Source organism: Silurus meridionalis, chromosome 12 (assembly GCF_014805685.1).
Source record: "Silurus meridionalis isolate SWU-2019-XX chromosome 12, ASM1480568v1, whole genome shotgun sequence".
In the NCBI taxonomy this organism is placed as follows: Eukaryota; Metazoa; Chordata; class Actinopteri; order Siluriformes; family Siluridae; genus Silurus; species Silurus meridionalis.
Genome location: NC_060895.1, coordinates 9,872,984 through 9,888,326, shown reverse-complemented (window position 1 = coordinate 9,888,326; position 15,343 = coordinate 9,872,984). Strand labels below are relative to the sequence as shown.

The window sequence follows — 15,343 nt, the reverse complement described above, 5'->3', positions numbered from 1 at the left end:
AATCTGCATAAATGAAAAAAAGAGAGATTACAATTCAGAACATAAGATCAACTCCTGAAGATTTTTTTATTTTTATTTTTTTCCAAAATGGCTTTTAATAACATAGAAATTTGTGAAGATGAAGGTGGGATTTCTGGGTTGGAGTACATCAACATTAATAAATATCATTAGTCTTTATTTCTTGACAAAAAAACAAAAACAGAAAAAAAAAAAAAGAATAGACACCAGCGACCTGGAGAGGGAACGTGTCCTAGTTCATTTGCACTTGAATGCTTTTCCAGTTTTTGCAGCGATGTTTAAAAAAACAATAAAAAAAAAACAAAGAAAGTAAAACAAATAAAACACCACAAACACACCTGCTCTGTAAAATGCATGAATCATAATGGTATTTGAGTTCAGACTGTTACAGAACATTCTATCTTCGTTGGCCCAACACTGTATGTATGTATGTATGTGCGTGCGACACTGTACATAGTAAAACGTCTGTATTTAATACATATATCCAAACTTATTTGGCTTTGACATGAAGAAAGCACAAACCCTACATGAACTTGTGCAACCAGTTTATTCTAGAGAGCGTGTCACTCATCAGACCACACTAAAGGAGTGTTTAAAGAGATACACATTTGTGAAACTCGCGCACGTGCAGAAGTCGAGGATCATGGCACTGAATTGATGAGACGGCAGTTTGGATCATGAATTCGTTGATCACTAAGGCGAAGCGAATCTCAGACCCGTGCCCGTGGGATGAGTTTCGTGCTCTCTCTCTCTTTCCCTCATATCCAGGGCTGAAAGGCTGGAACGCTCGATTCTTATTAAGGCGACTTCTGACAATTTCGAAGAACCATCACGAGCATGCGACGCACGTTAAATAACGACACGTTGACGTCCAGCACGTTTACCCTTTAACACTGACTTCTTTAAAAAAAAAAAAAAGAGTTTTCAACAGTTCACCTCAAGCTATCAGCATGCAGAGGTTATTATTGGAGTTACAGGGTAACTTCTACAGCACTAGGAGGAACTCTGTACCAGAACAGTACCTAAAACATGAGACTGAAGACGTGTTTGATTTGATTCATGTAATTAGACAGTATAGCACTTTGCAAACATCTAAAGTGATATGAGGGGAAAAATATGGAGCACACGACGGAATCTTTGCAAAATGGGGAAAGTGCGCCCTCACGTGGTCGGAAAAACAATCTACTCGGCATAAGGTCACTGTAAAGGCTTCGGGGGCTGTGTGACAGTATGACGGGAATATCGCTTACGCAAGGACACGTTCGCTCATTCGCAAGGCCTCACTCTAGGGGGCAGCAGAACAACATTTCTAGACATATGGCACTGCTCACAGTATTATTCACATCAGTAAAAAAAATTAACAACATGGAGGAATAAAAAAAAAAAAAAATTGTACAGGAATACAAAATGAATTTTTTTTTTAATTTTCCATGTAGTCTATATATATAAGTAACTTTATACGCTCGATTTTAAAGTGACAGTATCGGAGCACAAATTGGTGTACGGTGTGAAATCTTGCAATACACAGATACATGGGTGCACACGCACAAACGCACAGGGTATACAATAACGACAAGAAATACAGTAATCGGAATAAAAAAAAAAAAAAAAGCTCTGATCTGAAAACAAAGCTTCACTACTTCACATGGTGCAAACCAAAATACTGAAACTATGAATGATCACCTGTTTTCCATGGCAGAAAAGAAAACCTGTTTGATCGTTGTCCTTTCTGGTGAACTACGCTGTACCTACAAGCTACATATTGTGGAAGTACCTGCTATGCCAGTGCAATATTTTAGGGTGTGTGTGTGTGTGTGTGTGTGTGGGGGCCTGGGTATATACATATAACTATAATTGGAGAATGAAATAGCATGTAGAGGTGATCATTTATTTCCTCCAGAGCTTCATACGCTGGGAATTTCGCCTCTGTAGAACACAAGCGTCCGACGGCGTGTCCAATTTCCAAGCAGATCTGAGGAAAGCCGACAAAACTGATAGACGTGTCGAATTAGTCGAAGACTTCAAAGTAGTCGTTCAGTGCTTCTGCCCTGAATGCGAGAATTACGGACACATTTCATTTCCCGTTCAATACTGATAGAGTCTGTGTGGATGTACAGTATTCCTGAGAAGGATAAAAAACAAAAAAAAAAAGACAAACACGAAAACCATTTCAGAACGCAACGAGTGAAACCTCTAAACCGCTGACACGAGCACAAGCTTTCCTACAACGAGGTGTTCGTTCACATACTTTCACTCATTTGCATACATGCTCCAGTGACGGCACTGACAGGAGTATGACGTCTCAGGGAACACCCTATACATGAAAAACAAAAGTGATCCGAGAGAGAGAGAGAGAGAGAGAGAAAGAGAGAGAGCGACAGACGACAGAGAGTCAGACGACAGAAGCAGCCTGTTGGCCAGAGGAGCACAGGCTGCTCAAAATTTCAAGTATGCTACATAAATCAAAATCAACTGAACAGATACTGTCACTTTAAAACAGGTTAAACACAATATTCACAAATATACATTTAAGGCTTAATTGTTTAGCACTAACAAGAGTAGCAGCAGTAAAGCACTTCTGAATTAATAATAATTATAAAAAAAACAAAAAAAAACGAAAAAAAAAAAACAACAGTAATAATAATAATAATAATAATAATAACAACAATAATAATTTCACTTAGCTGATCAGTTTCAGACCAAATCTCAGAAACTGTATAAGCGAACACTTCCTTCAAACAAAGCGTGTTGCTTTGTGTCCAAACTCCACTAATCTGTTAGAGAACACTCTAGAAAGCACGCATGTATAAAAGCTTGTCATTCGCCATCACACAAACACACGCACGCACAAAGGTTCGGAGTCCTCGTCTGCTTCAGGGCTCGGACAAATGTGTTGGGTTTTTCATCTCGGGTTTTGCGTTCTTCTGGTGCCATATTCTACAAAGCATGGGCATGTGGCGTTGTAGCGGGATTCAATTCTGCGCTATGCACGTGTATCGGTTACAGTAATGCTACACAGCAGCAGAGGCAATGCAGGTGACTGATGACTGTTTACGCCAATGACAACTGGCGGCGTCAGCGACATCACACGACCGTACTACTCTACACACTCGCGCACACATACACACACACACGGGAAAATCTATGGTGGATCGGATCTCTATAGGTCGTGGTACTGAGGCAGTCACTCATGCCGTGCCACTTTAGAAAATGACCGACACTCACATTTACCACACGCACACAAAGTACCAGAACAACACACAAAGCAATTTTTGACACTAGCAAATGTTCAGCTGCAGTTTTCCCACATGTGACAGAACAGCAGTGCTGAGGAGTCCCTCCCATATCCACAAGCATAACACACACACACACACACACACACACACACACACACACACACACACACACACACACTCTGGACCTGCCCGAAACCTCCCCATCCTTAAATGTGTATATATTAACTATATGGACTCATAAATTAAATTATTATATAAAACACACTTTTTTTTTTGTCCTTGCTTGAGTTTGACTAAAAGCCTCAGTGGATGTGCAATGCCATGTGGCTGACTTCAAGAACAATGCTCCTGCTGGCTGGCAGCATGCAGGAGGTGGATATGGCCAGCACCTCACGCACCAGGGATGTACGCTGATCGCTGGTTGGAGGACGGCCCTGGAGTAAAAAAAAAGAGGGAGAGACTGGACTCGCTCTGGATCAGGAAGGGCTGCTATGTGAGAATGTGTGCCGTGGAGGGGACGGACACGAACTCGCGCAGGATGTTCTTGGCCATCTCGATGTTGTTCTGCGCGATCATCAGTGCTTTCTGGATGTCCTGGTGCGAGTAGCCCTGGCTCATGAGTAGCTCAATCTCGCTGCTGATCTGCGGGTTGCTGGATGCGGCTGCGGGCGGGACGGGGCTTGGCCTGCGGTCCGAATTCATGCGACGAGGCAGGGGTTTCGGAGGTCGCTCGGGAGCTTCTGCGGAATCGAACGCTGCAAGAGATGATTGTAGCGAGTATGAATTAAGAAGAGGATCACTGTGACATCTGGGCCAGACTGAAATTTATAACAATACTGATATGCTGAAAACACTGAGAGGCCACAATCAAGTAAACACACACCTGATCATTAAATTCATGTGATTTCTGAATACCCCCATTATACATTTAGTCCCAAATCCGCTGTTCTAACCGCCTCCACATCTTCTCAGAAGAGTGGAGGCGGTTAGAACAGCGGATTTGGGACTAAACGATGTGCTCATTCAACCACAACAGTTTCACAGTTTAACAGTTAAGTCAGGTACTGATGTAGGGTGCAGTCAGCATTCCAATTCATCCCAAACGTGTTCAATAGGGTTTAGCTCAGAGCTCTAAAGCAGGCCACTTAAGATCTTCCACACCAACACGTGAACTGTATCTTCAGCTGGTTTTGTGCACAGAGGCATTGTCATCCTGAAACTGGTTTGGGTGAAGGAAAGATTTAATGCTACCACATCTAAAGACATTTCATACAATTGTGTCCTCGCTTCTGAAAGGGAAACTAGCTGTTCATAATACTAGTAAGGCCTCGTTTTTTTTTTATTGACATCTCACCAAAGAAAGAAAAGAAGAAAGAATTCACTATGCTATAACGTATGTGTGGGGAAAAATAAAGTTGACAGGAATAAAATTTGATGTGGTGTCCTGCTCCTATAGATTATGATCACGTTTTATATGTTCTGCATTCTGCATTGCTTTTCTGCTTGCTTCAGTTGTGAAGAGTTTGAGTTACTGTAGACTTCCTGTCAGCTTGAACCAGTCTGGCTCTCTGACCTCTTTTTTTTTTTTACCCACATAACTTCTGCTCACTGGGTGTTTTTGTTTTACACACCATTCTATGTTAACTCTGTTGGGGTGAAGATCCCAGGAGATCAGCAGTTTATCAAAACCAGTTTGCGTTGCACCAACAATCATGGCACGTTCAGTTTGCTGAAGATCACAAATCGTTTCCCCCTGATTTGATGTCAAATCAAATATCGAATAATGTCTGATTGAATGTTCTCCTAAGGTATTGAGCTGAATTGTAGTGATTCAGACTGTTGTCACAATACTGTTTAACTAAATGAATGCATGAATGTGAAGGTGAAAAAAAATAAAAATAAAAAGCTGTGGATTAGTGTGAAAAGTTTTTCCCCATTAAATTTGTATTTTTTTTTAATCTGTGAGATGCCAGAAAACTGCAGCTACGTGTGGACAGCCTCAAATTCTTTAGCCATGAAGCAAATCAAAACAGACACGGAACACAAATCAAGTAGAAACATAAACAAACCACTACTAAAGATGGACCAAGCACAGCTCACTCGCAAGCTATTTTCAAGAGGTGCAAATCCATTTATTTATCAAAAAATTGCTGAGTTTTTGATCTGAGAGCACTTGGGATTGTGAAAGTGTTTATTTTAGGCTGTCAAAGTGATAAGTGGAAGAAAAAAAAAAGAAGAAAAAAAATGTTTTACCTGGGTAGAGATATCTTCTGGGTAGATTACCACTGAAGATCAGCTAAACTTTGTGCAACATTGAGAGGGATGAATTATATAAATAATATTAATAAACTGGCTATTGATACTGTCAACTGAGGTCAGAGGTTTCCAATTGTATTTGGACTACAGGTGTGTATTATAAATGGTAGATATACTGCAAGCGGGTAGATACAAAAATAACAGCTGTGGGTGGAATTGATCACAAATCCCTCATGCTATTGAAGAAAAGTAACAAACTGAACTTCACGCGGTACAAATCATATTTGTTTGAAAAACTTCTTCAAAATGATGCGATGAACTTGTAATGATTTGTTAGCGTGTACTTACAGAGCGGCGTTCCTGGTTCGCTGTCCATAGACAGGCGGCTGAAAGCAGCGGATGAGCTGCTCGCCTCAGAAAGCGTGCGTCGAGCGATGGGCAGAGGCGGTTTGGGAATGTCATAGCCGTTCTCCTCCTCCTCCTCCTCCTCACACTCCGCCTCATGCGGCCCGTTACTGCTCACAGGCGGAGGTAACTCGGAGTAGTCTGGATACAGAGGGGGATAAGAGTGATTACAATCCTGCCTCACTGCACAAATTACAGTGGTAGAGAACCGAGGCAACCACATATCTACAGACATATTTAATAACTATCCACGTGCACACTTGCTTCGCTCCCACACAGCTGCTCATCCACACTGAAACGTCTGAAAACGCTTCCGTCTCTGTGCTGCACGAGAGCAATACGTGAACCTGCGTCATTTCCGCCTGCCGTTTATTTACTTTCTGGCTCTGTGAAACATCGCAATGACAAAAATGACTCATTGTTTTTCAAAAGCCTCTGTTCTCAAAATCCACACGGTGACGCACAAATGACAGTTTCAGATTTATCCGCTTTGGGGAGCGCTTTTAAAAACTATATGTTTTTGTTGACTAAAAGTGCAGTCTCAGTGTGGATGGAAGGCCAAAATAGAGCAAAAAATAGGCATTTTATAAATGAAAACTTATAAACGTGGACGTGGTCTTCATCCTTAGAATGCAAGCTCTGTTCCCCCCACCCCAGACTTTTGTTTCCTGTTGCTTAACACTATAAATCTAACCAAATTTCGTTACGAGTAAAGTTGATATTGGCCGAGAATTTTGTCTTAAATATCATTATTAAAGACACCATTTTTATTGAAATGTAGATGTTTAAAAAAAATACAGTATTTGAAAAGTCAATAAACTCATGAAATTACTCATATCAAAACTACTGATATCACAATGGTTTTCTCTCTACCTTTTTCTAAATGTAGTGTTCTTATAAAGATAACTATGAGTCACTTCTTGCATCAGGTCACACTTTTCCTTCAATCTCACTCTCACTAAACAGTATTGCCAGCACTCTGTCTATTTAGGCTGTGCCCCAATTCATGCCTCAATGATCAATGACTAGTTGGTTGTCTACTTTCTCATAATTTTTTTTATCCTCGCCTGCCTCTGCTTGAAGGTTCTCTTCGACTGGAGGCCACTCTGTGCAGCTGGGGATGGTTTCGCACCAACGGCCTGGAGATCCATGAAATAACAGAGTAACACAGGAGCTTTGAGGATGTATTTGGATTGTACTTAATGTCAACAGTCTGCTACTCTGACTCAGAACTACAGTTTGTATTTGGCCACCCAGATGAGAATGGGTTCCGTCTTGAGTATGATTCCGCTCAGGGTTTTTTCATTGTGCCATATCGGGGAGTTTTTTCTCGCCACAGGTGCGCTCATTAGGGACAAACTTACACTTATAAAGAACACTCTTATTCGTTCTTTATTACTGCATTATATGTGTAAACTGCTTTGAGACAATGTCCAGTGGTAAAAGCGCTATGCAAATAAACATTTATTAAATTGAATAATATAGGATGATTCGCCTGATGTGTCTTGTGAAATAAGTCTTAACTCAAAAATACAATTGCATTATTGATGCAGGCTGTGTGAATGTGTAGGCATACCTGAATCACTCGCTTGATAAGGGAGTGTGGCACTGAGGGCCTGGGCCTGAATGTTGAACATGGCTTCATACATCTGTGGGCCATCGGGGTCTAAATCATCAAGAATGCCCCTGGACAATCAAAGAGATGGTTCATTACACATTATACACAGACACACATGTACATATACATATATACATACACACACTGCGATTGTTGATGCTTCTAAACCAATGCACCTGGAATTAAGAGTGTTGGGGTGGTGAGGCCTGGGTACTGCTTCCCCTAGTGAAGGAGTCATCGCGGCCAGCATAGGCAGAGAGCTGGGAGTCATGTAGTCTGACTCGTCATTATTCTCATCACCATCCTCCCCCACAAGCTGCTTCACTGCAGGAAGGGGCCTGACCGTGCAAAAAAATAAATAGATAAAAATAATTTAAACATGCAAGTGATACAGAGCGAGTCACACGCAGAGTCGTACAAATATACACAACATTTACCTGGCTGCAAGGGAGTAAATGGCATTGGCTGATGCAGAGGGCTTCACTTTCGGGTTGTCGTACTCAGTTCCAATAGAGGCTGTTGCGCCGAAACACTACAGCAGTGAGGCAGAAATGCGAAATGGTACACGTGATATTTTTAGAAATTATTCCAAAATATATTATGCAAATGCAGAGTAGAGAACAATGGCATGATTTAACAACAAAAACAGTGTCCGTTTACCATCTATTAGGGATGGTAAGATGCACCGATTCACATCGGCATAAAAGTTAAAGATGTGATGCATCGCTTAAAAAGTTTGCATATGATACAAGTAGTCAATTTTATCATGAGGCATAACACTTTTTTTTTTTTTTTTTACCATATTTGCATCGGTAAAAAAACGTTTTATTATATGTAGGGCATGAAATTTAAGGGTATAAATGATGTACTACAACTTGAAATGAGATCAGGAGATGCCACGAGAACAGTGACCCGTGATTTGGAAATTGTATGAAAGAATGGCCTGCGTGGGAGTTGAATGGCAAAATCCATTTAGATGGGGATAAAAAGCTCTCTCATTACCCTAATCCCAGGTTATAGTTTTATCGAAGCTTAAAAAAGAAGCACGTCTCGACTATAATACAGAGTGTTTAGACTGCTGATAAGTCCACTATTGACTCAATACTACTGTTTGGTACTAAGCAAAAAAAAAAAAAAAAAAATGCCCACCAGTTGGTGCTCGAGACTGGCAGAGTTGTTGTTCCGCTGACCATCAAGGGCCGAGGGCAAGGCGAGCGGAAGGGAGTGTCGGTTAGAGAGCTCGCGTGACCCGCGGCCCTCTCCTCCTACAGCAGCCATCTGGGAGGGTGCTTTGGGGACTGGGCGTATATTCCAGTCAGCCATACTGCGATTAGGAGTAGGAGGTGGTTTATCACGAGGTGGTTCCCCAGGCGTGCAGGGCAGCGGCCGTCTCAGGATTCTAATATCAGCTCCGGCAGAATGAGGCCGCTCAGGAGGAGGAGGAGGTGGCAGGTCTCGCAGAGCCGGAGGCAGAGGCAATGGCTTGTCTTTGTGGTGTGAGGAAGCCTGAGGAAAGGAAGGAAAGGTTAGCGATGCCATGAAACAACATCTTTCGGCTTTCTTCTAGCCATGTGATTATACATGGTCCTGCTGTTTACCAAACGCAGTACTGTGCTTTCAAAAGGCAGTGTCATTAAATTTACCTTAGATGTTGCTCCAGGACTGGAGGCCCCTGGAGGGTTAGGAGGTCTGTGTGGAATGAGGTCTAAGCGTGGGGGTACTGGAGGCAAAGATGATTGGGGTGGCACCGACAGTGGGGATGGAGGCCTCTCCACCTGCAAAACACAAAAAAGATAAACCCTTACTAACACATTATCGTTTCATACAGGATGTGACACTACATACTGCACTACAAAAAACATCAATTTCATCAAATTACTGACAAAAAAATAAAAGTTTAATGACTGGATAATGCATGGCAACCTAAATGATTTCAATTAAGTGATCACTGACAAAAATAAAAAATAACGCTTAAAATACAGCTGGGATGATTTTGAAGCACTTTCTGACCAGAGATGGTCCATCAATTGTCAGACTGCTCCAAAAGATTACTTTGTCGGAACTAAAACTAAGCTGCACAAATGGTTCGTCCACTAAAGTATGAATAGCGCTCACAAAAATGCTGACAAAGGCCATGTTTCACATCTTGTTTGATAAGTCAGAATGAACAGGCGATGTGAAAAACAATGAAGGAAAATATGTACAATAGCACAGGGAGAAATAAGTATTCTTTATAATGAAAGGCCGGAAAATAACCGCTGCATGAAATGAAGATGCATGCAAAGTTATCCAAATGTAATTTCCATGATTTCTTTCTCCCACCCTCTTCATGCAAAACAGATGCACTGAGTATATAACTGATAGCACAGATGTAATCTGTCTCACCGACAAGAGGCTACAGCATTCCGAGGTGTGTGAAAATAAGCCGAGTTGAGAGTGAATGGGAATTCCTTCCGAATCATTGTTACTGAGGTGAAAGTCAAAGTCTTTAAGAAACACTCACTTTACTACAAGCCAGCTTGCTCATCATGAGGTGGGGGTCTTCCAGTCGGTCATCGTCATCATCATCGTAGCTTGGTGAAGGCGCCCCCTCTGCCCCGAACATACCCCTGCAGCCCCCATAGGATCCTCCACTGTTGTCCTTAGGGTCGAAGGGGTCAACTACAATGGGCTCGGTGCCCTTGATTTCACAGCGGCAAAAAGGGCAACCCTGGCCTTCTGATTCCTGTGGCACAGAATTCGAGACTTGGACAATCAATAAACAGATCAAACTACGGTAACTGGTACTAACCAGGAAGTTGTTGCTACTGCGGTCATTCTGACCTGCCATGCAGTGAGGCAAGATGTGCACATGAGGTGGCCGCAAGGTTCAATCTTCACATCCTTGTCGTTCTCGGCGCAGATCTTGCACAGCTGGAACGTCGAGCCCATTTCGCAGTATAGCTCATATTGCTCCTGTTGAATGCAGGAAAGGAAGGAGTGCGTTACAGCATTGAAACTTCTAATAGGAGAATGCACTTTTGTGAAGAGCGCGGCAGCGAGACTAACCTGTGTGACTTTGATATGGTCTTGCGGTGAGGGCTCACACAGCCCTGTGAGGTCCGGGTTCTGAGTACGGCCGTCGGGAAAGAGATAACTGAAACACAGATGTGCAGTTCATAAAAAGCCAATTCATTAAAGAAAAAGAAAAAAAAAAAAAAAACAATGGCTCTGAGACTGTTCCATTAACATTACTGTAACAGAAAGAAAAATCATAATGAATCATCTGAAATTCTCAGCCTTAACCGCGACACTACTTTCAATGTAGGAAGCTAATTTATACAAAATGAAAAGCAATGATGCATGTACTGTATTATTTGTAGAAAGCCATCCAGTCTAGCACAACAGAAGTGGGTTATGACGGATATAAACACACTTACAATCCTTCCCGGAAGCCGTCAATGAGAGCCTGGAAGAGAGGCTTATTGTGGGGAATCGTTTGCAGGATATTTCCGTCTGCAGTCACGTAACCGATGGCCCACTGGCCCAAACGAGTGCAGCTCAGTCTGAAAATGTAGCTACAGTGCAGAGAAAAGTAGTCCCAATTAAAGTTAACGTTTTACACAACGATAAACATGCAAAAAAGGCAACATTTGCCATTGAATGTACTAGTGTTTTAGCGGAGGCGTGGTCAGGAACAAGATGTGAAGGGTGGCAAGACTTGCAGCGAGTGAGCCGATAACAAATGAGCATCAACACCTGTGTGTGATCTATGCGAGCCTATTTATGTCCACTTCCTCTCCCAGTAGGCACTATGCACCAAAGAGCGAGAGCGGTGATTCAGAGTGTAGCAAACTCCGGCAACCTTGTACTTTAATAGGACGTTGACAGCACTGTGTGTGCCCTTTTTTGTTTAAGCTGGATTAGTAATTTTACGCGGCGAGAAAAACGCTATAGGACGATGAATCGAAGCTACGTAAAGTCTGCCTCCTTTGTTCTCATTCCATCAGGCGAGAATTATCACAGTTATCTTTATCGACGCTGCTTACGGGTCCTTTTAGGAAAGCAGAATATGAGACTGCATGAACCTACAAGGACATATACAGTACTCGCTAATGAATATGCAACAAATCGGTGTGACTTCATGCGACTCTTACAATACATCTATTGATCTCTTGTACCAAGCTGTTCTGTGAGCCGCTGGTTGCACGAGGTCTTCTGACCGAACGTGAATTGTCTCTGTGTGTTCCCATTTTGTGTGAAAACTGTTAATCAGAATTATCTAACCCCGCCTGCATGTAATGAATGGTGTTTTTGGATGGGACTGTGGCTGCGTGCGAATATATATAGTGGCTATCTTATCCAAAAGGACAATGCGTAGATGCCCTATTGTTGTGCACAGGCCTCGTGTGGGAGAGAAGCATGAAAAAGGCTGGAGAGTTATGACCGTACAGAATAGGTTTATTGTTGGGGTATTGTCCATATGGAAACGTGGAAGAGATTGTAGTGGGTGTACTACCTGCCCGGCTTGTGAATGAACTTCTGCAGACGAGCTTTGACCTCGTCGTAGGTGAGAAAAGCCATGTATCCCGGGTGAGTCACCGCAAGGCTGTTCCAGTTCCTCAGCAGAGATGACCATGGCTACGAATACACACAAACACACATGCGGTTAGAATCAGCGCTGAGCACAATGTGCGAGCCGGTAATGAGAATGAGTCATTCGGTGCAGCGGGTCTGCCAGTTAGTCTGATAAAAAACCCTTGGGTCCACGTTAACAAATACAGACCGGAACAGCGGGACGTCTAATTGGAAGAGAATGAATGCGAATGAATTTAATGGATATGAGAGCATAGGTGAGAAGCTGAGCAAATGGAATCGTTCCTGGGCGAATCAACGAGTGTACTAAAACAATGAGCTTTTTTTTATTTCAACCTCTACTGAAACTGCAGAGCTCAAAACCACGGCGGTAGTATTGTCAGACACAAAAATAAAGAAGCCAAACTGACCAACTCTCAGTTTCATACGGCCAGGCAATACGACAACTGATGTCAACCTGTGATTCTGTGAACCTGTGATGATGCAATCGGTAAACTAATGAATATTCAAATGGGCATATTAACAGAAAAAGTAACATTCTGGCATCACATCCAGAAAATCATCTCTGGACAAAATAACAGCCCTTTTTCTGTGACGTACATGTTGAGGGACACTTGTTAAGTTGCAGAAGAGTGATTCATAATCATGTTGGGGTCATGAACTTGTTCATTCAGCTACAGCCAGCTTTTAATCTCCTGTCAGAGATTTGGTTAAAATATCTAATTTAGCATAAAAGTCAATGGACAGCTAGGACAACAAAATAGCGCCAAATTAATACATTTTAATAGAACATTTGGCTTCACCATATCCAAATGACACTTGATGTAAGGACAAAACAAAACTATGTATTCAGCTGCACTATATGATGATAAATCCATCACCGTCCTCCTTACTGAGAGGGGGGTCAGAACGCTCACATGTCATCGGCCTTGCCTTCCTTAAAGATCTTTTAACATCCATCTGTCTCATTTGCATTCTAAATGCTTCAGTTCGGAACATGCTGAGTGATGTGTGCAACCGCAAATGTTAAATATGGTCAAAGACAAATATATACAGTAGTTCCTTTTTTGAAAATGACTGTTCATGTTTGCATTCATTTTGAATGAGGACTTATGAAATTTTGAAAAGAGGACTTATGGACCACAAAACTGAACAGATCATACAATTTGGCTTCAACTATTTGGGCCTTGGTTTCCTTTAAGGAGACCAACACATGTACAGATGATTTTGTGAATATATTAAATTGGAAAATATATATTAATGTGTTAATGAACATCAAAGTCAAACATTTCTTTTAATATTTTGTTATCACCAATTCATATTTTGAAAGTTCTGGGAAATTACGCCACATCAGCAGAAATGGGGGCGGTCCCTTTTAAACAATGCTCAACTGCACCCCTCAAATTAAACATTTTATCCAAAGAATTAAAGTACCAGAGACTTGGACTTTTCCTGCCATCAAACAGGTCATTCAGAATCAGGAAAAAAATATAAAAAATAAAAACATAGCCTTTCCGTGTAGAGCTTCATCAAAGAGTAAACACAAGCTCTCTGTAAACAGCATGCCTATTTCTGGCTGATGGCAAGGCCAAAGAAAGATCCCAGGAACAATTTTGAATGCTGACTATCAAAACACAGGCACAGTGATCCTACTGAGAGCATATGATGTGAAATACTGACATAATACTGTAAATAATTCCAGAGTAGATGATGATTCAGGTCACTGAATATACTTGCTACCGCTTTCTTCAGAACATTTAAAATTCAGAGGCAGCGTTTAAGTTTTTAATAAGCCACATCTTGCTTTTTTTCAAGCCGCTGAGCTGAATCATAGCAGATTTCAAACGATCCCCTCCTTCTTCCTGAATTAGCGTTGATGCACAGGGATGAGGGGAAAGCAGCTTAATTAAAGGGTGGATATGATATGTAATGATAGGCTGCCTCACTATGCACTCTCTGTGATGCCTGCTCTAACGTAATCTGTGTAATGAGTCGATTACTTACACAGAAACACAGGCTTCTAAATGCTCTTATAAGAGTAGGAAACTGCCAGAATTATAGACCCAAAAAGATATTATTAACAGAAGAAAAATAATAACGTCAAGGCGTTTGATTAGCTACACGTTTGTGCCTCCATAGTTTGTGAAAAGTTTGTGCTGGGGAATGGTAGTCAATATGAGGGATGGTTGCCAAATATAGGGAATGGTAGCCAAATAAAGGGGATGGTAGCCAATACAGGGGATAGTAGCCAAATTTGGTGGATGGTAGCCAATATGGGGATAGAAGCCAAACACGGGGGATAGGAGCCAAATATGGGGGTGAGTAGCCAAATATGGGGGATTATAGCCCAATATAGTGGATGGTAGCCAAATATGGGGGATGGTAGCCAAATATGGTGGATGGTAGTCAAATATAGTGGATGGTAGCCAATATGGGGGATAGTAGTCAAATATAGTGAATGGTAGCCAATATGGGGGATAGTAGCCAATATGGGGGATGTGGTAGCTCAGTGATTAAGGGTCGGGGTTCAAGCACCGGTATCGCCAAGCTGGCACTCTTGGGGGCCCTTAAACAAGGGGAGAGCTGAAACATGGCTGACCCTGCACCTTGGCCCCCAGGTCCCTAACATTGCTGGGATTTGCGAAGAAATATAAAAAAATATATGTGCTGCAAAATATATTCTTTCAATGAAACCACATCAGTGCCTGACCTCACCATAGCCTTTGTGTCTGAATGGACACAAAATCACTACAACCAAACCCAAACAGACTGGAGGCTGTTATAACAAAGAGGACCCTAATACTTTCAACAGTGCGATAGTGTGATGGTCATGCAGTCAGAAAACTGTCACAAAGGGAGGATGGCATTCTCAAATTTGGGGGCTTTGACCATAAAGGTCTACTCGCTGATGTTACTAACGTGACCCACATTAGTGGTCCAAACAGGGATGCAAGATTGTAAAAGCTGAGAGAAATAAGGCATGGTTAGGCCATGTAGTCCAAGAAGGTGAAGATCCTATTTAATTACCCGTTGGAATAAGTGAAATGAGCTGAAATTTGGATATACTAAAGTCTTTTTAGGTTTTACCAGAAATGCCAGTAATCTAAGTGTCAGGATGTAAAACCATGAACTAGGATTTCAGCACGGTGTGAAACTAATCGCTGAGAAAGCAAATGGCATGAAATGTACATTCAATTGTGTGTTTATTATCTCTATGTATTGGGCTCAAATGGTC

At 41.8% G+C, this 15,343-nt stretch overlaps 1 protein-coding gene across 1 annotated transcript in view; it reads right to left on the bottom strand.

The window, feature by feature from the left end:
- Nucleotides 1-42: 42 nt before the first annotated feature.
- cbl (Cbl proto-oncogene, E3 ubiquitin protein ligase) overlaps nt 43-15,343 on the bottom strand; it is a 39,416-nt gene continuing 24,115 nt past the window's right edge. Inside the window, exons 6-17 of the mRNA XM_046863629.1 lie at nt 12,032-12,153; nt 10,953-11,090; nt 10,582-10,669; nt 10,357-10,488; nt 10,037-10,258; nt 9,177-9,308; nt 8,683-9,039; nt 7,971-8,065; nt 7,710-7,871; nt 7,492-7,601; nt 5,859-6,056; nt 43-4,009 (exon numbers count right to left, since the gene is read on the bottom strand). Coding sequence (XP_046719585.1) covers nt 3,744-4,009; nt 5,859-6,056; nt 7,492-7,601; nt 7,710-7,871; nt 7,971-8,065; nt 8,683-9,039; nt 9,177-9,308; nt 10,037-10,258; nt 10,357-10,488; nt 10,582-10,669; nt 10,953-11,090; nt 12,032-12,153 — 2,022 coding nt within the window. The 3' untranslated portion in view covers nt 43-3,743. The remainder of the gene's footprint in view (nt 4,010-5,858; nt 6,057-7,491; nt 7,602-7,709; nt 7,872-7,970; nt 8,066-8,682; nt 9,040-9,176; nt 9,309-10,036; nt 10,259-10,356; nt 10,489-10,581; nt 10,670-10,952; nt 11,091-12,031; nt 12,154-15,343) is intronic.